The sequence below is a fragment of the Rhincodon typus genome, chromosome 14 (assembly GCF_021869965.1).
Source record: "Rhincodon typus isolate 14 chromosome 14, sRhiTyp1.1, whole genome shotgun sequence".
In the NCBI taxonomy this organism is placed as follows: domain Eukaryota; kingdom Metazoa; phylum Chordata; class Chondrichthyes; order Orectolobiformes; family Rhincodontidae; genus Rhincodon; species Rhincodon typus.
The window spans coordinates 21,422,510-21,447,509 of record NC_063345.1 but is presented as its reverse complement, the minus strand read 5'-3'; the positions used below and the strand labels follow the sequence as shown (position 1 = coordinate 21,447,509).

Here is a 25,000-nt window from a genome sequence, read left to right as displayed (position 1 = left end):
TCTTACCTAGTCATCAACAGGACTAGTTAGAGTCAGAGATGTACAGCACAGAAACAGACCCTTCAGTCCAGAGTGTCCGTGCTGATCAGATATTCTAAATAAATCTAATCCCATTTGGCGCATATCCCTATAAGCCTTTGCTATTCATATACCTATCCAAAGCCTTTTAAATGTTGTAATTGTACCAGCCTCCACCACTTCCTCTGGCAACTCATTCCGTACATGCACCACGCTCTGCATGAAAAAGTTGCCCCTTAGGACCCTTTTAGTTCCCCTCTCATCTTGAACCTATGCTCTGTCAACCTTTGGACTCCCCCGCCTCAGGGAAAAGACCTTGTCTATTCACCCAATCCATGCCCCTCATTATCTTTTAAACTTCTATAAGGTCACGCCTCACCTCCGACACTCCAGGGAAAATAGACCCAGCCTATTCAGCCTCTCGCTATAACGCAAGCCCTCTAACCCTGACAATATCCTTGTAAATCTTTTCTGAACCCTTTGACATTTTGCAATATCTTTCCTATAGCAGGGAGACCAGAATTGCATGCAGTATTCCAAAAGTGGCCTAACCAATGTCCTATAGAGCCACAACATGACCTCCCAACTCCTATACTCAATGCACTGACCAATAAAGGCAAGCATACCAAACGCCGCCTTCACTATCCTGTCTACTTGCAACTCCACTTTCAAGGAACAATGAATCATCACTCCCAGGTCTTTGTTCAGCAGCACTCCTCAGCACCTTACCATTATGTGCATAGGTCCTGCCCTGGCCTGCTTTTCCAAAATGCAGCACCTCCCGTTTATCTAAACTCCATCTGCCACTCCTCAGCACATTGGCCTATCTGATCAAGATCCCATTGTACTGAGGTAACCTTCTTTTCTGTACACTACACCTCCAATTTTGATGTCGTCTGCAAACTTACCAACCATACCTACGTTCATATCCAAATCATTTGTATAAATGACAAATAAGCAGTGGACCCAGCACCAATCCTTGTGACATGCCACTGGTCTCAGGTCTCCAGCCTGAAAAGCAACTCTCTACCACCATCCTCTTCTACCTTCAAGCTAGTTCTGTATTCCATGTCGTCTAATTTTGCTAATAAATCTACCATAAGGAAGTTTGTCAAATGCCTTAACGAAGTCCAGATAGATCACTCCATTGCTCTGTCCTCCTCAATCCTCTGTTATTTTCTCAAAAAAACTCCATCAAGCTAGTGAGATACGATTTCCCACACACAAAGCCATGTTGACTTTCCCTAATCGCCCTTGTCTTTTGAACAACTTGCCCAGCTTGCCTGACTATATAGTTCCCTGGCTCTTCCTGCCACCTTTCTTAAATAGTGGCACCACATTAGCCAATCTCCAGTCTTCCGGCACCTCACCTGTAGCCTTCGATGATACGAATATCTACGCAAGAGGCCTAGCAATCACTTTCCTAGCTTCCCATAGAGTTCTATGGTGATTTTTCTTATCTAATTAGGTTTAAAATAAAAAAGACTCGAGTAGATTTCTTTAATAAACAAAAATCTTAATTTCTTTTAAGACAACACTTCTTCAGCATAGTGGCTTTGTCGATTTACTACAGTAACAAACACAAAAATACAAGTCTTTGTCTATCTAAATAACCCTACACATACACTATTACACCCAAGATGGGAGAAGTGCACTGTCTTTTTCTAGTCCTGCTATAAACAATGTAATTGTTTAACCCAGTTCCTGATGTGGCCAGTTGTATACTTTCTCTGTGGACCTGCACTAAAAAGACCTATTAATGGCTTTCTTTAATAAACGCGATATTGATTTATTGAATATTCAGTAATGAAAAACCATTTCATCCATGAAAATGCAGAATTATTTAGCGCAATTTGTTTGTAATGTGAAAATAAAAATGTTTACACACCTAAATAATCCAAAGTGTACATGTATTGGGTAAAAGTTATAAACAGATTTTATCTGCTCATTGCTCACTGAGCAGTTTAAACAACACTTTGCCAATAAATCTTCATTCTTCAAGGCAAAAAGATGTGCGATGTTCACATAGCTGTTGGTCTGATGTGCAGTATGTGAATGAGTGTTATCCAACACAAGGAAATGTCTCTGAGCTCTTTGCCAACACAGTTTGCTGAGGAAGCATCATAATGAGGATTCTTCCAGACACTCTTCAGGACAACAACTGGGTTCAGATTGGATGGGGCTCGAGGTTTCTCTGTGGGACTTGAAGTTTTCCAGAAACAGTGGAATAGGGCTGGGAAGCACTTTTTGTTTTCTAGGCTGGCCACCAACTGAAAAACTGAAAAATCCAAATAATCTCCAAACCAGAAGCTGCAACCTGAGGGGTGTAAACTTTTCTTTCTGAAAACAAAATGTTCCACTTGCATTGACCTATTTCTAAAAACAAAGCTATCCATAACCCTTCACATTCTAGGCCACAAAGTTATTTAATATAATGCACCCATAATACCGCCACCATTTTTTAAAACATGTACACACCATTTTTAAACTTAATTCTCTTTTAGACTTTGTGTCTTTTTCATATTAATTCATTACAATTGCACTCGTTCTCTTTGCCTGTAACCTATACAGTTAATTTGGGTGCTGCCTTGATACTTGAAAAATTCAAATGAAGTTACCTTCTTATAGCCGGATACAGATGAGTTGGAAAGTTGGGTGAATAATTGGCAGATGGAGGGGCCAAATGCTGGAAAATTGGAGTAGATTAATTTAGAATAGCTGGTTGGCATAGACGAGTTAGACCGATGGGCCTGTTTCCGTGCTGTACAGCTCCAGGAGTAATTTTGAGGTGATGCATTTTGGGAGGTCAAATGCGGAGGAAACTGTATACTTTCTATACAGTTTCCCTGAAAGTGGTAACATGGATAAGGTAGTAAAGAAGACTAAAAACATGACTGTCCTTATTGTTCGGGGCACTGAGTATAAAAGTTGACAAGTCATGTTGCAGCTGAATAAAGCTTTAGTTAGGCCACAATTAGAATATTGTGTACATCAGGCCATAAGACACAGGAGCAGAAATTAGGCTTTTCTGCCCATCAAGTCTGATCCGCTGTTCAATCATGGCTGATAAGTTTCTCAACCCCACTTTCCCACTTTCTCCCCACAATCCAGAACCTATCTATCTCTGTCTTAAACATACTCAATGACTTGGGCTCCACAGCCTTCTGTGGTAATGAATTCCATAGATTCACCACTCTCTGGCTGAAGAATTTTCTCCTTTATCTCTGTTCTGAAGCGTCTTCCCTTTACTCTAAGGCTGTGCCATCGGGTACTAGTGTCTCCTACCAATGAAAGCATCTTACCAATGTCCACTCTGTCCAGGCCTTTCAGTATTCTGTAAGTTTCAATTAGATCTCCCCTCATCCTTCTAAACTCCATCGAGTATAGACCCAGAGTCCTCAAACGTTCCTTGTATGTTAATCCTTTCATTCCTGAGATCGTTCTCATGAACCTCCCTGGACCCACTCCAGCGCCGTGTATCCTCCCTGAGGTAGGAGGCCCAAAATTACTCTCCGTATTCTAAATGCGGTCTGACCAGAAGTTTATAAAGCCTCAAAAGTACATCCCTGCTTTTATATTCTAGTCCTAATACAGTTCTGGTTGCTACATTATAGGAAGGATGTAGAGGCTTTGGAGAAGGTACAAAAGAGGTTTACAAGGTTTTTGCCTGGATTGGAGGTCAGAAAATTTCGGATTGATTTTGCGAGAGGATCATCGGCTGAGCGGTGACCTGAAAGAAGTATATAAGATTATGAAAGATGTGAATAGTCAGGTTTTTACCCCCCCCCCCCCACAAAGAATGGAAATGTCTGATACTAGCGGACATAGGTTTAAGGTGAGGGGGGGGGGAAAGCTTTAAAAGAGATGTGCGAGGCATTTTTTTTAATGCAGAGGGTGGTAGGTGCCCAGGGTATGCTACCAGGGGAGTTTGTGAAGGGGAGATATGATGGCACCACTAAGAGGCATTTAGGTAGACACGTGAACAGACATGGATCATGTGTAGGCAGATGAGATTAGTTTCAAATGGCCATCATGGTCAGTACAGACATGTTGGGCCAAAGGACCCATTCCTGTGTCGTACTGTTCTATGTTCTTGACTAATTATCAACAATTAGTGCTTTTGTTTCTTCCTGCAATGTGCACATCTTTTTAAGTTCTAAGGCTAGCGCACCAAATTCTAATACAGTAGTCTGGCACTTTAGTTTCAGAATTTTTCTGCAAAAAATGTAAGGCTTATGATCAGTATTGCTGTCTGGAGATCTGAAATAGAAACACAGTACTGCAGAAACTCAGCAAGTCTGGCAGTATTTGTGGAAAGAGAAAGAATTAACATTTTGAATCCAAATGACAACTTTTTGAAATTGGAAAGCGTTGGATAAGTGGGTTTTATGCAATAGATAAAGGTGAAGGGGGAGATGATAGAATCCCCACTGTGTGGAAAAAGGCCATTCAGCCCAGCAAGTCCACACTGACCCTCCAAAGCTCATCCGACCCAGAACCACTCCCTACACTACCGCTGTAACTTTGAATTTCTGTGACTAATGCACCTAACCTACACAATTGCTGAATACTATAGGCGATTTAGCATAGCCTGTCAACCTAACTTGCACACCTTTGGGCTATGGGAGGAAACCTGAGCACTCAGTGAAAACCCACACCGACACTGAAAGAACATGCAAACTCCACACAAGCAGATGCCCAGGGTTGGGATCGAAGCTGGGCCCGTCGTGCTGTGAGACAGCAGTGCTCACCACTGAGCCACCATGCAGCCCAAAATGATTGGGAGTGGATTTGGCTGTGAGGATGGTTTGTGAATAGGGACAAATGATAAGGGTATTCCAGAGTAAAAGGCAAAGGGAGCGCTAAAGGTAAGGAAATATAGATGAAGACTAGGTGCTCTTGCCATGAAATAGGTCAGCTGTACTGAAAGCAAATCCATGTAAGCAAAACACCGAGATGATGGGTGAATAATCAAAATGGAGGACAGATTTCATGGTCTGAAGTTGTTGAACTTCCAGTTGTATCCTGAGAGATGTGAACTGCGTAAGCAGAAAATGAGGTTCCTCCAACTTGCAAGCAAGTGATATGAGAGTTGGAACAGCAAGTTACCAGAAGATTTATTATTCTTGTCGAAAATGGAAGTGTTCAGTGAAGCAGTCACCCAGTCAGCATTTGGTCTTGCCAGTGTAGAGACTGCTGTATTATGAGCAGTGAATACAGTGGTGTGGGCTGAAAGAAGTACAGATAAATCTCTGCTTCACTTGGAAAGTACATTTTGGGCTTTGACAGTGAGTAGGGAGATGGTAATGGGCAAGTGTTATCTTCTGCATTTGAATGGGAAGGTACCATGGAAGAGTGAAGAAGTGTTAGGAGTGATGAACATACTACAGGGTTGAAAAGGGAGCAGTCCCTGTGGAATTCTGACAGGACAGAGGGAGTTTTCTTTGGTGGCATCCTGCTGGACATAATAGAAGATGATCCTTTGAATGGAGAGGAAAGTGAGGATGGGGGCATCCCTATTGTAAAATGGAGGGGGGAAAGTATGGGAAATAGATTGGATGTGGCTGAAGGCCCTGTCAAACCCTGGGATGGAATTCTTGGAAAGTGAAGAGATGTTGGAAGTACCCCTGTAGAGTGTGGGACTATAGAATCAATGCTGTGGAGAAACAGGAGAACTGAATGAAGTCCTTCAAACTGTTTGAGCCAGTAACAGTCCCAGTGTTTCTTTTTCTACCGTGGAGAATTTTTATGGATTTCCATTTAACTTTTTTGAATAGATATCCTGCTTGCTGCTTCATGTCCAACTCATCATCTCGCACTTACCCCCAGCATAGTTTGCTACCTTGAAGGGTTTAAGAAGTTGGGAGCAGTCAACATTGGTTCATTTACCAAGATTGCTCTGAACTTCTCAAAAGATGATTGACAATCCCTAACATAACTACTTTGTCTTTTGGAGCAAATCTATTCACTGCTGAAACTTGGTTAAAAACTTGTGAAAAAAATCACATAGTCCTAAAAATCTAAATTTCTTGTTCAGTTTCAGCAGCAGGGAATTCAAGCAAAATTTGTATATTGCAGTTCTTGGTAGCACATCCTGGTCCTATTATGTGCACTAAACAACATTACCTGTGCTCTCAGTTTTGGCCAGCTGTTGCTAAATCGGCTGACAGGGGTTTTCTTAGAGTTTCTAATTGTTCTAGATGATCCCTCCAATTGGCACTGTATACCAGCACATCACAGTTAGAAACACTGGCTACCACTTGATCCATCAATCTCTGGAAAGTAGCTTTTAAGTGAATGACATTACTCAGCATTGGAAAAGACTGTCTGGTTTGACGCAGTCTGATTTCTCTTTAAGTTGGATTGTTAAAGAAACCTACCAGTATCAATTAACAAATCTATTTTCGTTAGAAACCTGGCACTGCCAATCTAATCAATTCAGTCTGCCAGATAAAGAATTGATTTCTGTCATTGTTATCACATCAGCCTTTGCAGAATCTGGTTGAACAAGCAGGATTGGGCTCTAACATGATTGAGGAACTCCAGCTAATTTGACTAGGTTTAGTTCAGTGGTTTTGCAATATATATTGGAATGTACATTCACCTGGGTTTGTTTATCTGGACCTAAATATCGAGGATGCTATTTTACTGGAAATGATTCTTCAATATTCACATGTATGGCTGAAGTTCTTATTCCTAGTTTATGTCTACAGACTCCTTTTAAACATTGACACTAAGCTTGTCGAATCTCTTCATTATTTTGACTCTAAACCTGAAAACATGGTGTCTTGCCTCCCTAATCTTTATCTGGGCAAGTGTGAGGTGATGCATTTTGGAAGATCAAATGTAAGAGCAAAGTATAGTGAAAATGGCCAAACCCTTCAGTGTGTTGATATACAGAAGGTCCAAGTCCATAGTTCCTTGAAAGTGGCATCACAAGTGGATAAAGTAGTAAAGAAGGAATACTGCATGCTTGTCTTCATCGGTCAGGGTATTGAGTATAAAAGTTGGCAAGTCATTTTGAAATTGTATAAAACTTTGAAGGACTGTGCGCAGTTCTGATCGCCACACTATAGGAAGGATGCAGAGGCTTTGGAGAGGAAGCAGTGGAGGTTTACCAGAATATTGCCTGGATTGAAGTGTATTAACTGTAAAGAGCAGTTGGACAAACTTGGATTGTTTTCATTTGTGTCAAGGTGAGGGGCAACGTAATAGAACTACAAAAAATTACGAGCGAGGTGAATCGTCAGTTTCTTTCTCAGTGTAGACATGTCAAATACTAGGGAGCATAGGTCTAAAGTGAGAGGTGGAAAGTTTAAAGGAGATGTGCATCTGAAGTTATTTTACAGTGCAGGTTGCAGGTAGCAAGTGCTTGGAACATGCTTCCAGGGGAGGTGGTAACGTAGATGGCTGGCACTAAGTACATGCAATTGTCATTGGAACTTTATATTTATTCAGGAAGTGTTGAGAAGAATTCTGAGTTTTTCTGATGACCAGCTGGATGAATTTTTCAGTTATCAGTTTTCTCAGAGGTAGAGAATGACCTGGATAGTTTCCCTGTGTCAGCAGCCTGTAGCTCAACTGAACGCCACACTATATCCAAACACAAACTAAGTCCTGACAGCTATAAACTCAGACACATGATTTCCAGAAAATAAGTCCAAATAATTAGCTTAAGCAGTGTGATCTCCAGAAGGTGTCCTACCTTGTTTTTAAAAAAATTCTGATTACCTTCCCAGTCTTTTCAAGTGAGCCATTGTCCACAATCCTCCAAGCGCTGTCCTTCAAACATGAACCCTCAACAAAAAATAGTAACGGTATCTTCATAACAGCAGTTTGGAACATTCTTTGTTGGAAGTGTTGCATAAATGCAGTTTTTCTTATTTGTCCTTTCCTTTGTCTTTGTCCTAATAATTGTTAAGCAATATGTTAGACAAATCCAGAATCAGTGATTTTCTGTACAGAATGTTGTTTTCTGTCATTATTTTGTTCAGTTATTTCCTTTCCTCCTTTTGTTTCACCTCCTTGATAAAGTTTCCACATCCACTCCAAGTTCGGGGGCTGTAGACTTGAATAGGTATGGCAGATAATGGTTTTGACTCTAACCACGTAAAGCCTTTATTAATCAAGTTCTTATCAGCCAAAGCTAGTCACTTTACCGGGATCAGCCTGGAATGCATAAACGTTCGCCTGGCTCTTTCATCTTTTCAAAAGTGTTGTCTTAAGCTGCTCTCCGCTAAAAAGAAGCATGTGGGTTTTTTCTTGTCACTTATCATGACAGTTCAGCTGCTTCCCCCCTGTAGTCCAGCCAGTGAGCCAAATTTCCTCTAACTCCACCACCTCCACCTCCACTTCCACCACCCAACTGCAGTTTCCTCTAGTTTCTTGCCTATCTGCCCTGGTGCCTTCTCTAAGCTTTCCTTTATTCATGACCCTCCTTGACCCTGTTCACACTAATGTGCTATTTCTATCCAACTTCCTTTCCCAACCCCTGTGTTTACTGATATTATTGACATTCCTTCCTCGTCAATTGCCTTTCCCTGCTGCTTCATATCTGTTATCATCCAAGCTCACCACACCCCCCACCCCAAAAAAAATCCCTCAATCCCTCTTCCTTGCAAATTACTGCTCCATCTTCAGCTTCCCTTTCTTCTGCAAAGCCAGTTGTCACATTATCACCTCCCAAAGCGATACCCATCTTTCTGGGAATTCCATTATTTATTCCCCACTATCAAAATTTTGCTTCTTCCATAGTACAATACAGTTTTTTTTCGGACACAAATGGCATTCTACATTATTGACATCAGCTAGACTATTCCAACATACCCCTGACAAGCTTCCATTTTCTACCCCCTTTACATTTTGATGTTGCCCCAAGTGATACTTATGACCCACACATACTGTGCTTACTAATCAAAGTTGGCTCCCAGTTAGGCAGCACCTTTAGCAGTGCCCTCAGGTGCCAAGAGTCTAAGATCTGAAATTCCCCCTTTTCCTCTTCTATCTCAATATTGCTTTTCTCTTTAAAATCTACATCTTTGACCCACTTTGGGCAGCCTGTTTAATTATCTCCTTTATATGACTGAGTCACATTTGTTTGGTAATGCTTCTGTGAAGTGTTTTTTTTACTATGTTGAAGTCATAAATTGAATTAGTCACTGCGGTCAATCCCTCTGCCCCTATTTCACTGTCTATTGGGTAACTGTATTCTAAGACATATCTTTCACAAACTTTTCTTCCCAATGCATTGTGTAGAGTGTTGGCTGCTGGTTTTCAAATTTGGTATTTGTCCGTTTTACCGACATTCATTAATCTAAATGTAGTCCTTGTATGTTGTAGATTCCATGTATCTAACATTAAAGCAAGGTGTCACTAAATCATTATTGCTGGACCCCTGAATTCTAGATTTGAATAAGTTTGGAATTCTCAATTATCTCTTTGTTCTTGGGGTGTCACAGTCGGCAAATACTGCCCACATCTAAAGTGCTGAATTTACTGCTTAATCTGCTGAATATTTTGATATATATACTTCCACAGTGCTACCAAGGGAGTTCCATGGATTTTGACACAGCAGTAATAAAGGAATGGTGATTTTATTTTTCCAAAACAGGATGTTGAGTGACAAAATTGGAAATTTATATCTGGTCATGTTGTTATGTGTGGATTGCCCTTCTGATAGGGGACACAGATTTGGAGGGTGTGGATAAAATGAATAGCATGGGTCTTTTCCCTGGGTGGGGGAATTCAAAACTAGGGGAATATTTCTAAGGTCAGAGGAGAAGGTACTTATAAGGACATGAGGGACAATGTTTTTACACAGTGGTTAGTGTGTGGAATGAACTGTCAGACGAAGTGGCGGATGCAGGTACAGTTATAACATTTAAAAGACATTTGGATAAGTACATGAATAGGAAAGGTTTGCATGGATATGGGCCAAACAGAGACAAATGGGACTCATTTACTTTAACAACATGGTCGGCGTGTCCTAGTTGGACGGAAGGGTCTGTTTCCAAGCTATTTGACTTTGACTAGTCCAACATAATGTACTTAAGTAGATTGAAGAATTTCATAACTGCTTATTTGTTTTCATTACGTTATTTATTTGTTACAGAAATTGCTTTTTTTTGCATTTAGTCCCAAATGAGGCAAACATGACAAGCAGCATTAATTTTCTATTGAATTAAATGACACGGATGTCTCATTGTAAGCTTGCAGCAAGGCATGGGAAATTTATGTATAGTCTAACTTGTTGATGATAAAAACTGCTATTTCAAATTGTTTAATTTAGTATGGGCTAAATGACCAAATATACAAACTGTATATTTTTTAGTCCTACCTTCAAAGCTATGCACATATAATACACAATGATATTGTCAGATTAAGGTTGAAAACCCACTACTGAGCTAAGTAAAACCAAGTGTGTGCATCAATGCTTTCAGATGTACTGGAGCAGGGCCTGAGCAGAGGTGGAAGTATAAATTTGGAATAAATGCCAATAATCATCCCTCTAACCAGCTGGTGATCCAACAACTGGAAAGGAATGCCAGCAAAGTTGATTAAAGCCAGGGCAGTGCAGTTCTTAGGAAAGATGTTGTCATGGCAAAACTATGGAATTATTTTGGATGAGATAAAATGCATTGATGGGCCTGCATCTAGAATTATCATGTGATCAAGGTTTCCTTTCTAATTTCTCAAATGGGTATTTCATCATCTGCAGTGAATATGTGGTTGTTGCATTTATATACCTCAGTCTGGGTTGACTGCCGGCAGATGCAACGTAATACTCCTGCAGCACCTTTCCCTTCAATTTCAATCTTAATTTTTTCACTTAATGTGCACACACACTGCTGTAACAGCAGACTTGATGACAATTAGATGTGTCAAAGTGGCAAGTTAAATGTGTATCCTGTCACTTCATGGTTCAGTAAATGGGCATTTTGTTATACTTCAGGGAAAGCAATTCTTCTGAATTCTGTTTTGCTACTTACTACCACATCCAAAACAATAATATGCTTCATAAAGGTTATTTCAAAGAACGTGTATGTACTAAACCATTTTACTTGCTTCAAATTTCATTGAATATTTTATTTTAATGCTGCAATATATCATTGTAAGCCAGCACATATATTGATTTTGACATATTTGTCTTGGCTTTATTTGTGGGACATTTCACCTCAATTCAAACTAGTTCAAATTTCATTTATAATAGAGATTTTTACCCTCTCCACTGAAGAGGTCATGTTTTTGTGAGAATGATACCTGAAAAAAATTATAGAAGTTTCAGTACAATTTGATGCATATAATATGGCTGAGGGAATACTTTTTGGCAAGGATATGGATCCTGGATTTTTTTTTGAAGGAACTATTAATAATGGAGGAGGGGGCAAATTATTTTCTTAGAATTTTGCGTGTTTTAGAATGGTGTGGGCTCTCTCTGCTGCTATGTTGAAATGTGTTGCAGCTGTCAAAATGAGTATTCAGAGTGGGTTGCTGGATTTAGGTTGGCCATATTTCTGCACAATGACGAGGAAGCTTTTAACAAAGTGAATTTTCTCTGTTCTTTTTAGTTGAAACATCCACCAGGGCAGGGAAAATTCTCAAAGAAAGGCTTTGCAATTGCAATAACATTGAATTAATACGGTGTAGAGAAGTACTTTACTGACTGCCCTCCACTCTCACTTTTTTGTTACACGAGATCAGCGTTAGTGGCATTACACTATATGTGGCTTTCAGATAGAGGTATTTAGGGGTTGGGATTGCACGGATAGGCGAAAAGCAAAGCAAACTTGGAGTGTTGGTCTTTGGCTTCCAATTAGCCTTGGAAAACTCGGCCCAGCCACTATGATATGATAAACACAAGATGGAGAACAAATGAGTTTGCAAAGGCACTTTTAAGACTATTACATGAGCATTACTAACTCAATACATATGCAAGGCTTCCTTCATTCCACCCCTTGCATAATACATCACGCCATTTATATATGGCCAACTATTCCAGATAAGAGTATGTCCTTGTCATTCTGGAGGTACCCTGGAAGTGTAACTGAAATGGAAAGCTAGTGTGATGAATTTCCATTATTTTATCCCAATATTTTCAAACATGGGAAAAATATTAAGAAAAATGCTGTTTTACATTGCTTAATCATGCTGCAACAATTTAGTAATGGATGCAGACTCTGATAATTACAGATTAACTAAATGGTTATAATTCTGCAAACTTCAGTATTGTTAAATACCCAAAGAGAGAAATTTGCATTTTGATGGGAACTTCACCATCTTTCATTTCAAAGTCACTCCCTAATTCTGCTATCATGGTACACAGAATCTCTCTTTATCTCTTTTGTCAATCTAGAGTAGAGTGGATGGAACCTAGGGCAGTTGCATGCTCCTCTTGTAGGATGTGGGAGGTAAGGGTCACTACTCGTGTCCCTGCTGACTTCACCTGTGAGAAGTGCGCCCGATTCCACCTCCTCACAGACCGTGTTAGGGAACTGGAGCTGGATGAACTCCGGATCGTTCGGGAGGCTGACTGGGTGATAGAGAGGACTTATAGGGAGGTAGTCGCACCCAAGTTACAGCATAAAGGTAGCTGCGTGACCGTCAGGAGAGGGAAAGGGAATAGGCACACAGTGGAGGGATCCCCTGTGGCCATTCCCCTCAACAATAATTATACCACTTTGGATACTGTTGGGGGGGACAACCTACCAGGGGAAAGCCATAGCGGCCAGGTCTCTGGCACTGAGCCTGGCTCTGTGGCTCAGAAGGGAAGTGGGGAGAATAGGAGAGCAATAGTGATTGAATCTCCTATGGTTAGGGGAACAAACAGGACATTCTGTGGTTGTGAACGAGCATCCCGGATGGTATGTTGCCGCCTGGGTGCCAGGGCCAGGGATGTCTCAGATCGAGTCTACAGGATTCTTGAGGGGAGGGTGAGGAGCCAGAAGTCGTGGTGCACATTGGTACCAATGACATAACAGGAAAAGGGATGAGGACCTGAAAAGCGAATATGGGGAGTTAGGATGGAAGCTAAAAGGCAGGACGAGCAGAGTAGTAATCCCAGGATTACTACCAGTGCCACAGGCTAGTGAGGCTAGGAGAGAGAGAGTGAGTGCAGCTGAACACGTGGCTACAGAGTTGGTATAGGAGGGAGGGCTTCAGATATCAGAGAATCCCTAGTGTGGAAATAGGCCCTTCAGCCCAACCTGACTCTCAGCATCCCACCCAGACCCATCTCCCTATAACCCACCCACTTAATCTACACATCCCTGAACACCATGGGCAGTTTAGCACGGCCAATTCAGCATGGCCAATCCACCTAACCTGCACATCTTTGGACTGTGGAAGGAAATCGGAGCACCTGGAGGAAACCCACGCAGACACGGCGAGAATGTGCAAACTCCACACAGACAATCGCCCGAGGATAGAATCGAACCCGAATCCCTGGCGCTGTGAGGCAGTAGTGCTAACCACTGAGCCACCGTGTAGATCATTGGGATACCTTCTGGGGAAAGTGGGACCCATACAAGAAAGATGGGTTGCACTTGAACTGGAGGGGCACCAATATCCTGGGCGAGAGCTTTGCTCGAGCTCTTTGGGAGGGTTTAAACTAGTTTGGCAGGGAAATGGGAACCGGAGCTACAGATCAGAGGATGGGGTAGCCGGTGTACAGGCAGATACAGCATGCAGAGAATCTGAAGAAGGACAGACAGTTGATAGGGCAAAGTTGCAGTCAGTGTGATGGGTTGAAGCATTTTTTTTTAACGCAAGAAGTTTCAGGAATAAGGGTGACGAACTTAGAACATGGATCAGTACTTGGAGCTACGACGTTGTGGCCATTACGGACACTTGGATATCACAGGGACAGGAATGGTTGTTGGATGTTACGGGATTTAGATGTTTTAAAAAAAAGGAGGGAGGTAAAAGAGGTGGGGGAGTGGCATTGCTAATCAGGGATAGTATCACAGCTGCAGAAAGGGAGGTCATCGAGGAGGCTTTGTCTACTGGGTCAGTATGGGTGGGAGTCAGAAACAGGAAAGGAGCAGTCACTTTATTGGGAGTTTTCTATAGATTCCCCCAATAACAACAGAGACACTGAGGAACCGATGGGGAGGCAGATTTTGGAAAGGTGCAGAAGTAATAGGGTTGTTCTCATGGGTGACTTCAACTTCCTTAATATCAACTGGAACCTCCAAACTGCAAATAGTTTAGATGGAGCAGATTTTGTCAGGTATGTCCAGGAAGGATTTCTGACTCAATATGTAGATAGGCTGACTAGAGGGGAGGCCATGTTGAAGTTGGTGCTTGGCAACAAACCAGGCCAAGTATCAGATCTCTCGGTGGGAGAGCATTTCGGTGATAGTGATCATAACTCCCTGACCTTTACTATAGTCATGGAGAGGGATAGGAGCAGACTGTATGGGAAAGTATTTAATTGGGGGAGGGGGAACTACAATGCTATTAGGCAGGAACTGCGGAACATAAATTGTCCTCAGGGAAATGCAAGACAGAAATGTGGAGGTTGTTTAGGGCGCACTTGCTACGAGTGCTGGATAGGTTTGTCCCACTGAGGCAAGGAAGCGATGGTAAGGTGAAGGAACCGTGGATGACAAGACATGTGGAACATCTAATCAAGAGGAAGAAGGAAGCTTACTTAAGGTTGAGGAAGCAAGGATTGGACAGGGCTCTAGAGGGTTACAAGGTAGCCAGGAAGGAACTGAAGAATGGAGTTGGGAGAGCTAGAAGGGGGTATGAAAAAGCCTTGGCGGGTAGGATTAAGAAAAAGCCCAAGGTGTTCTATGCTTATGTGAGGAACAAGAGGATGGCCAGAGTGGCCCTACCCTCAATCAGGGATATTGGAACTTGTGCCTGGAGTCGGAGGAGGTAGGGGAGGTCCTTAATAAATACTTTGCATCAGTGTTCACCAGTGAGAGGGAACTTGTAGTTTTTGAGGACAGCGTGAAACAGACTGATATGCTCGAACAGGTTGATGTTAGGAAGGAGGATGTGCTAGAAATTTTGAAAAATGTGAGGGTAGATAAGTCCCCTGGGCTAGACGGGATATACCCAAGGTTACTATGGGTGCGAGGGAAGAGATTGCTGCGCCTTTGGTGATGATCTTTACATCCTCACTGCCCACTGTAGCAGTACCAGATGACAGGAGGGTGGCAAATGTTATTCCCTTGTTCAAGAAAGGGAATAGGGATAATCCTGGAAATTACAGACCAGTCAGTCTTTCTTCTGTGGTGGGCAAATTATTGAAGAGGATTCTGAGAGACAAGTATTTGTGATTATTTGGAAAAGCATAGTTTGATTATAAATAGTCAGCATGGCTTTGTGAGGGGCAGGTCATGCCTCACAAGCCTTATTGAATTCTTTGAGAATGTGACAAAACACATTGAAGGTAGAGCAGTGGATGTAGTGTATATGGATTTTAGCAAGGCATTTGATAAGGTTCCCCCTGGTAGGCTCATTCCGGAAGTGAGGAGGTATGGGATTCAGGGAAATTTGGCTGTCTGGATACAGAATTGGCTGCCCAATAGAAGACAGAAGGTGGTAGTAGATGGAAAGTATTCAGCCTGGAGCTCGGTGACCAGTGGTGTTCCACAGGGATCTGTTCTGGAACCTCTGCTCTTTGTGATCTATATAAATGTCTTGGATGAGGAAGTGGAAAGGTGGGTTAGTAAGTTTGCTGATGACACGAAGGTTAGTGGAGTTGTGGATAGTGTAGACGGCTGTTGTAGATTGCAACAGGACGTTGACAGGATGCAGAGCTGGGCAAAGAAGTAGCAGATGGAATTCAACCTAGAGAAGTGTGAAGTGATTCGTTTTCGAAGGTTGAATTTGAATGCAGAATACAGGGTTAATGGAGGATTCTCGGCAGTGTGGAGGAACAGAGGGATCTCGAGGTCCACATCCATAGATCCCTCAAAGTTGCTCCCCAATTTGATAGGGCTGCAAGGAGGCATATGGTATAGTGGCTTTCATTGGCAGGGGGATTAAGTTTGAGCTGCGAGATTATGCTGCAGCTCTATAAAAGCTGGTTAGACCACACTGGAGTGTTGTGTTCAGTTCTGGTCGCCTCATTACAGGAAGGACATGGAAGCTTTAGAGAGGGTGCAGAGGAGATTTACCAGGATGCTGCCTGGACTGGAGGGCAGGTCTTATGCGGAAAGGTTGAGGGAGTTGGGCTTTTTGTCATTGGAGCGAAGAAGGATGAGAGGTGACTTGATAGAGGTGTACAGGATGATGAGAGGCATAGATAGAGTGGATAGCCAGTGACTTTTTCCCAGGGCGGAAATGACTGTTACGAGGGGGCATAATTTTAAGGTGATTGGAGGAAGGTATAGGGGAGATGTCAGAGGTATGTTCCTTACACAGAGAGTGGTGGGTGCGTGGAATGCTCTGCCTGCAGTGGTAGTAGAGTCTGATACATTAGGGACATTTAAGCGACTCTTGGATAAGCACATGGATGATAGTAAAATGAAGGGTATGCAGGTTAGTTTGATCTTAGAGTTGGATAATATGTCAGCACAACATCGTGGTATGTAAGGCCTGTATTGTGCTATACTGTTCTATGTTCTAAAATTAAATGCACATTACTCAGCAGTTATCTTCTACATTGTGTTATAAACGTTAGCCATGTGAAGATCTTGAATTATGAAAGAATGAAATCATACTGTTTAGCTGGCTTTATGTAATATTTGTGAATTCAAATGTAATCCATCTTCTTTGACCTGTCAGTTTTAATCTGTTAGCGTACCTGTTTGATCTGTATTACATTGGTAACTGAATTTTAATTCTCCCGTCTACTAACAAATTGAAATATTACATTTTGATTTTTTTTTGTTAGTCATTCATGAGATGTGGCCGTTACTGGTTGGGCCAGCATTTATTGCTCATCTCTAGTTACCCTTGAAAAAGTAGTGGTGAGCTGCTTTCTTCAATGTCTGCAGTCCATTTGCAGTTGATAGATCCAAAATGCTGTCAGGGAGAGATTGTGATTTAGTGTTGCTGCAGGAACAGCAATATACGTCTCAAGTCAGGATAGTGAGTGGCTTGACAAGGGAACTTGCAAGTGGTGAATTGCCATGTATATGCTACCCTTATCCTTCTAGATGGAAGTGGTTGTGGGTTTGGCAACTGTAAGGACCTTTGGTGAATTTTTGTAGTGTAACTGTAGATATTACACACCGCTGCTACTGAGTGGTGGTGGTAGATGCGGAGAGAGTGAATGCTTGTGGTTGTGGTGTCAATCAAACACAATGCTTTGAATTGTGTCAGGCCTATTGAGTGTTATTAGGGCTGCACCCATCAGGTAAGTGGGGAGTATTCCATCGCATTTCTCACTTGTACCTTATAGATTATGGAAAGGCTTTGGGGAGTCAGGAGGTGAGTTACCCACCACAATATTCCTACCCTTTGACCTGTTCTTGTAGCCACTGTATTTATATGGTGAGTCCAGTCAGTTTCTAGTCACTGGTAACCTCAAGATGTTGATAGTGGGGGTTTCAGTAATGGTAACACCATTGAATGTCATGGGGCAGTGATCAGATTCTGTTTGGAGATGATCTTTGCCTGGCCCTTTTGTGGTGCAAATATTATTTGCCACTTGTCAGCCAAACCTGGATATTGCTGCATTTGGATGTGAACTATTTCAGGAGTTGTGAACGGTGCTGAACGTTGCACAAACGTGCCCACTTCTCACCTTGTGACGGAGGGAAGATTATTGATGAAGCAGCTGAAGATGGTTGGGCCTAGAACACTACTCTGAGGAACTCGTGCAGAAAAGTCCTCGATCTGTGATGACTACAACAACCACAATCATTTTCCAATCTGCCAAATATGACACCAGCCAGTGGAGTGTTTGCCCCTGATTTCCAGTTTTTCTAGGGCTCCACATTGCGACACTCTGTCAAATGTGGCCATGTTATCAAGGGCTGTCACTTTCACCTCCCCTCACCTCTGGAATTCTCCTCTTTTGTCTTGATTAAAACAAAGGCTGTAATGTGGTTAGGAGTTGAGTGGAACCCAAACCTCGCATCAGTAGATTAGTGCTGAGTAGCTGCTGCTTGATAGCACTATTGATGACCCCTTCTATCATTCTACTGATGATTGAGAGTAGACTGATGGGGCACAAATGTTCTGGGTCCAATTTGTCCTTTTTTGTTTGTGCACAAGACATAAATTGGGGCGGTACGGTGGCTCAGTGGTTAATACTGCTGTCTCACAGCGCACGGGACCCAGGTTCGAGTCCACCCTCAAGCGAATGTCTGTGTGGAGTTTGCACATTCTCCCCCTGTCTGCATGGGTTTGCTCTGATTTCCTCCCATAGTCCAAAGATGTGCAGGATAGGTGGATTGGCTGTGCTAAATTGCCCAGAGCGTCCAGGGATGCTCAGTTTAGGTTACTGCTTAGGGTTAGACATGGGAAATGTAGGGGTAGGGTAATGGGTCTGGGTGGATGCTCTTCAGAGGGGTGGTGTAGACTTGGTGGGCCAATTGGCCTGTTTCCACACTGTAGGGACTCTCTGAATCTAGGCAATTTTCCACTTGTTGAGTAGAAGCCAGTGTTGTAACTACCGGAAGAGCTTGGTTAGGGGAACAGCAAGTTCTGGAGCGCAAATCTTCAGTACTATTGCTGGAATGTTGTCAGAATCCATATTTTTCTTTTCTCTTCATCTGTGGGATGTGGGCGTCGCTGGCTGGCCAGCATTTCTTGCCCATCCCTAGTTGCCCTTGAGAAGGTGGTGGTGGTGAGCTGCCTTCTTGAACCGCCAGCTGTAGGTTGTCGTTGTCTTTTCCAGTGCCTAGGTCGATGCCAGGTGATCTGTCTGGTTTCATTTCTTTTGAGGCTTTGTAGCGATTGAGTGTACAACTGAGTGGCTTAATAGGCCATTTCAGAGGGCAATCGAGAATAATCACATTGCTGTGGGGCTGCAGTCACATGTAGGCCAGACCAGGTGAGGTGGCAGATTTCCTTCCCTGAAGGACGTTAGTGAACCAGATGGGTTTTTCCAACAATCGGCAATGATTTCATGGTGATCAGTAGATTCTTAATTCCAGACTTTTTAATTATTGAATTCAAATTCTACAACCTGCCGTGGTGGGATTTGAACCTGGGTCCCCAGAACATTAGCTGGGTTTCTGGATTAATAGTCTAGCGATGATAACATAGCAGTATCCAGTGCTTCCAACTATTTCTTGATATCATGTGGAGTGATTTGAATTGGCTGAATACTGGTATCTATAATGCTGGGGACCACTGGAGGAGGTCAAGATGGATCATCCACTCAGCACTCCTGGCTGAAGATTGCTACAAATGCTTCAACCTTATCTTTTGCATTAATGGGTGTGAGGCTGTTCCATCATTTGGAGATGAGCATATTTGTGGAGCTGCCTCCTCCAGTTTTAACTAGTCAACCACCGTGTTGGTTCTATTGGGAATATAAATTATGTTAATTATATTTTTACGAGAAGTGGACGTTGCTGGCAAGGCAAGCATTCGTTATCCATCCTTAAATACCCTCGACCCATCCTCTTGAACCACTGCGGTCTATCTGCTTTACTTCTATTCACTGAAATGTACAAAGCAAATTGAGGTTCAGTGTTTTGATTTCTAATCTGTCCTGAGCCAATTATTCTCACTCTGGTCCTATTAACCTTGCTGAAATTGACCTCTGCATTCTTGAACAAGAGAAAGGAAATTACAATTTCTGCTGCAAATTGAAAGGCTGAGGGATAAACATAGCTGTAATACTACCAGAAATGAGCAGCTTGTTACTACTAATAGCGTTCACAGATACAACTGAGCTACCTGGACAAAATAAGAGATGCAATCTGTCAATAGAAAATCTGGAGGCATGGTTGTTTTGCAACATATCCTAACATAATTCCTAAATTGCAAACAGACTTTTAGGTAGGTAACTCCAGTGGGTGTTATCTCCAGCTACTTGAGACATTAATTAGTATAATGGAAATGAGTCAAGCAGAATATGAACTGTTGTCTCCCATTTAATGACCAAGTTTCTGGAACCCAATTACTATGCCGTGTTCGGTTTACTGACATGGCTTAGTGTGATGGCAAATTCCTATCCCTTAGGCAGAAGAACATTTTTTTTTTCAGATTTGGGTAACATTATGATTTCTTTTGGTTCTGAATTAATGAAACAACCAAGTGAAATGTTGGTAAGATGAGTAAATAGGCACATAGGAATTAGAAGTGGGAGTGGGCAATTTAGCCCTTCGAGTCCGCTCTGCCATATAACATGATCATGGCTGGTCTTATCCTGATCTCAGCTCAATTTTCCTGCCTGTTCCCCATAGTCCTCTATCCTGCTTTTCATCCGAAACCTATCTCTTTCTTTCCTGAATCTGTTGGTTGATACTGCCTCCACTGCACTCTGGCAGTGAGTTCCACAGATTCACAGCCATCTGACAAAAATAGTTTCCTCTCACTGTCTCTCTGTGCCCTGTTGTTTGAGAATGTCCCATAAGAAGGAGCATCTGTTCAGTGTCCACCTTATCAATCCCCTTTAGTATTTTCTATACCTCAGTCAGATACCACCCCCCCTCGTACTTCTGAACTCCATGTACAAGCCCAGGCTATTCAACCGCTCCTCATATGACAGCCTTTTCATCCCTTGAATCAATCTTGTGAACCTCCACTGAACTGCCTCCATTGCCACCACTTCCTTCCTCCCATAGGGAGACCAGAATTGGACATAATATTCCAGATGTGGTCTCACCAACACCTTTATATAATTGTAACAACACTCCTTCACTTGTGAAATCCAGTCCTTTTTGCAATAAATGCCAGAATTCCATTTACCTTTCTAAATATATGCTACACCTGCATACCCATTTTCTGCAATTTGTGTACAAAGACACCCAGATCCCTCTGCACTGATGCACTTTGAATCTGCTTTGGATTTAAATAATAATTTGCCCTTTTTTGTTTTGCCATCTAAAATGGACAACCTTTCACACTTAGCTGCATTGAACTCCATCTGCTAGATTCTGGCCCATTCTCCAAGCTTATCAGTATCCATTTGTAAACTCTTTATTTCTTCTTCACTGCATTCCCACCTATTTTAGTATCATGTATCACCTAGAAATAGATGACATGAGATGTGGAAAGAGAAAACAGTTGTGTGCATTCCTTACAATCTATGAATGTTTTGTACGGCTGTGCTGAGACCAAATTTGAAGATTCCAGACCTTATCCAACATCAGTTACAGCTGCCGATGACTAAGGAATTAAAATCCAGTGTTGAGGTCAGAATCGGATGAGTAGGGATATCTGGGGAGTGGCTTTGGTTGGTTAATTGTGGGATAAGAGGAGATTAGGGAGATGGGAAGGGGCAAAGCTAGGGAGAAAGATAATCTCAGTTGGAACAGATTCAACACATAGCAATCTTCTTTAACCTGCATGTGTCAGTCATATTTCTGGGCAAGAGTCTGAGTTAGGCTTTTACCCAACGTGGGAAACCAGGGAGCAGCCTATGCAGTGCAGGTGCAACATTGAAGATCAAGGCACTCCCTTTTATTTAAACAACACTTGTTGCCATATTTTGAGTTAAAGGTCAAAAATCTACTTTGAAAGTTACAGCAATGTGCCAGTTAAGTGATGAGCATTTAGGGTAGATTAGTTGTATAGTTAATTTCAGTGGGACCAAGTCAAATTATTGCAGGGAGGGTCGGATGCTATGCACTGGGGAAATGGGGGCTGTTCACCTGGTTAGTGTTGGGTTGGAGTGCCTCAGATTAGAGGAAGCAAGTGTCTGTATGATCAGGTCAGGGGAAGGGTGGCCAGTTCAGTGGAATTCTCAGTGTTTGGGTCCATCGGGTTGGTAGAGGGATTGGTAGGTATTCTCAGTGGGGAGTGGTTAGTGATTTGCTGAGGTCAGAAGGATTCTGGCTTGCTGTATAGGGGGTGATTTGGGAATTGGGCTGGAAAACATAATTATGGGGGAGATAGTAGGAACTGCAGATGCTGGAGAATCCAAGACAACAAGGTGCAGGGCTGGATGAACACAGCAGGCCAAGCAGCATCATAGGAGCAGAGAGGCTTGGTAGGTGGTTTTGGTGTGAATTGGAGGTTCAGTTTAAAAGTACCTGGTTACAGGAGGTTTTGGATGTTTCCTGGATGATTAATTGAGCCAGAATACTCAGTTCTCTGAGGATTTTTCAGAGGGCCACCAATGTGGTGGTGTTATCCATCAGAAGTTTCAATTCCCGGGTATTTCCCATGAAGTTAGCTGCACCAAGAATTCTGCATGGTCCCAGTTCACAACTCCAGTCTATGCTGCTCCAGTGACTAGCCATCAGAATATCTGGACCAATGTGGAGTTCTCCTAATCTAACCATTGTGTACTTTTTTTGTTAACATAAATGCTAAATGGTTATAGTCATATCTATATTTCTTCCTAGCTGTCGAGAAAAGCAGCTGTGTGGGTAATTTGTCAATTTCACAGTAATTCTTGGTCTTCAATAAAATTTTGGTGTGAGATGGTTATGTACGGAATGATTATATGCATATGTTGAAGGTTTGCCATGTGGCATTTTAAATATCATCCAAACTGAATAGACTTAAATTACTGCTTCACTGTTCATTTCCAAACCTAGAATGTAGGATTCCAATTCAAACACAGAACTTGTATTCGTATAACTCTTTCCATGCCTGCAGAATTCCTCCAAAGATTTCGCAACTAATAATTTACTCTGTAGTCTAGTCTTTAATGTTAGCTCAAGTATACGCAGTAAGTCCTGCAAATAAGTGTGGTAAACAGTCAGTTAATGTTGTTGATCATGTTGACTGAGGAATAAATGTTGGGACAACCAGAAAATGTCCCTTAAGTAAAAGCAAAATATTGTGAATGCTGGAAATCTGAAGCAAACACAAAATGCTTGAGAAGCCTGAGTCTGGCAGCATCCATGGAGAAAGAAATAGATGATGTTTCAAATCTGATATGATTTTTCAGAGTTTCCTTGTTCTTACTGTTTGGACCCAGTTTAACATGTAATCCAACAATGGCACCTGTGCCAAAGTAGCATTAATTCAGTACTAGACCAAAGAGTTCAGTTAGATTACGTTCAGGCCCTGGAATAGATTTACGATTGACTCTTCAGTGGGGTACTGAGGAGAGAAAAGAACATCAAATTGCCTTTATGCAGCTGAGCGCATCATCTTGGATACATGATAGTAGTCCATTACTGTCTTATTATAAAACAATTGAGGTAAGTGCCTGAAGTACTCCTCTTTTGTCAAAACCAAACTTTGTTGTTTGTTTGTTTATTTTTAATTGTCTGTCTTGCTGTCTGTGCTAGATTGCTGACTCATCTGGGAAAGTATTCATGTCATCAGCGTTATCTTGCAGCATAAAGGCGTCTAGTGGGATGCTCAATATGTTGGCTGAGTGCTTCTTATGAGCTTTTAGCAAATAAAAAACTGATGTGTTTTTTTTCTGTTCTCTGCAGGTACCATAGTGAAAAGATGACACTGAGCTACTCAGAGTATCTAGCTCACCGCCAGCATCACCACTACCAGAATGGCATTGCACACCCTCTACCACCGTACAACCATTATTCCTGACAATGACTTGCATGACCAGTCACTTGATCTTTCAGCGGACCTCTTCCCAGGGGACCCTTCCCCTTCTTGGTCTAGCTATCTCTATTACTGTACCATTTTATGATGTTAGTTTCCGTTGCCATAGTGGCATGCAGCTATTTGGCTGATGTCAATTTGGCAACGGGTGGTAACAACTCATAATTATGAATCAACGTATTTTCTTTCAGCATGCCCTTTCATAAAATAAGTTCCGAAGAAATTCACTTTTTTTTTTTCATTCCCAAAACTTCCTAAACCTGTGGATGAATGGAAGGAGAGTTGAGATAATTTAGGTTGGTCCAGCTTGAACTCTTAATTTGCAAGAGCAGGGTTAATCAAATAGTATCTTTGTTCTTGGGCAGATATTGGACCTACATTTCTTCAATGATTGGATAAACCTTCTTTAAAAATCGGAACTCTATAGTTTCAAATGTTATAAAGGAGTTACAAATCATTTCAGCATTGCATTTGATTTGTATAAAATCCCTTTGTCATACTGACCATTTTAGTATGAATAGCTTTTTAAATTTACTACATTTTTTGTTTTAAAATGCAGCTTTCAAAGGACAACAAAATTTTGTGAGAAGAATTACATTTAATTACTCAAGTATCAAAATATTAAGCATGGTACTTGACCTGCCATGATTGAAATGTTTGTCAAAACCTTTCGCAATAACGATTCAATTGGTATACTTGTCAAATGGAAAGTAATTAAGATAATATCCCGCACCCTTTGATAGTGTATATAATTTGCATGTGTATGTATACACAGCCTTTTTTTTCCCTTGTGGGGAAAGATTTTTCTTAATACATTGTTATAATTAGACATTTATCTATGAAGTTTTTTTTTGCAAAAACTTGCATGGAGTGAAAAATAGGTTTAACAGTTTGATTTATGAGTTAAAATACATGAATATAATAATGCAAATCAAGGTTGCACAACATTCAGTTTAAAAGACTGGCCTACAGGCTATCTATTCTGTGCTCATAATTTCCTCTGTGATAGGGCACTAATTCTGAATTGGTAAAGATAATAACTTAGTTCTGAATTTCTTTCCAAACTGATGGGTATACCCAAAACATCACATCTTTGAGTCATCTGGAAACACCTTTTGAAATGTTGTATAATCAGCCATTTGTTGAATTCAGTTTGGCTTTGCATTGCAGCAGAATATAATTAAATACTCCCACCTCAATTTCTCACTGAATTAGTATAGAAAACAGTACAAATATGGATTTGGTTCTAGGAAAATTTAAATATGGACTTCCAATTATTAACTGAACTTTGATTCTTTAAGTTCTAGCACTTGTTTTTGTACCTGTAACATTTTAAAGATAAACAAGTATAGTTTAAGCCAAACTGCTTAGTTTATAG

At 41.6% G+C, this 25,000-nt stretch overlaps 2 protein-coding genes across 8 annotated transcripts in view; one reads left to right on the top strand and one right to left on the bottom strand.

The window, feature by feature from the left end:
* LOC125480980 (AMMECR1-like protein) overlaps window positions 1-24,033 on the top strand; it is a 150,063-nt gene extending 126,030 nt beyond the window's left edge. Inside the window, exon 3 of the mRNA XM_048604898.1 lies at window positions 23,493-24,033. Coding sequence (XP_048460855.1) covers window positions 23,493-23,607 — 115 coding nt within the window. The 3' untranslated portion in view covers window positions 23,608-24,033. The remainder of the gene's footprint in view (window positions 1-23,492) is intronic.
* LOC109931670 (transmembrane protein 164) overlaps window positions 1-25,000 on the bottom strand; it is a 228,283-nt gene that overhangs the window by 83,649 nt on the left and 119,634 nt on the right. The window lies entirely within an intron of this gene.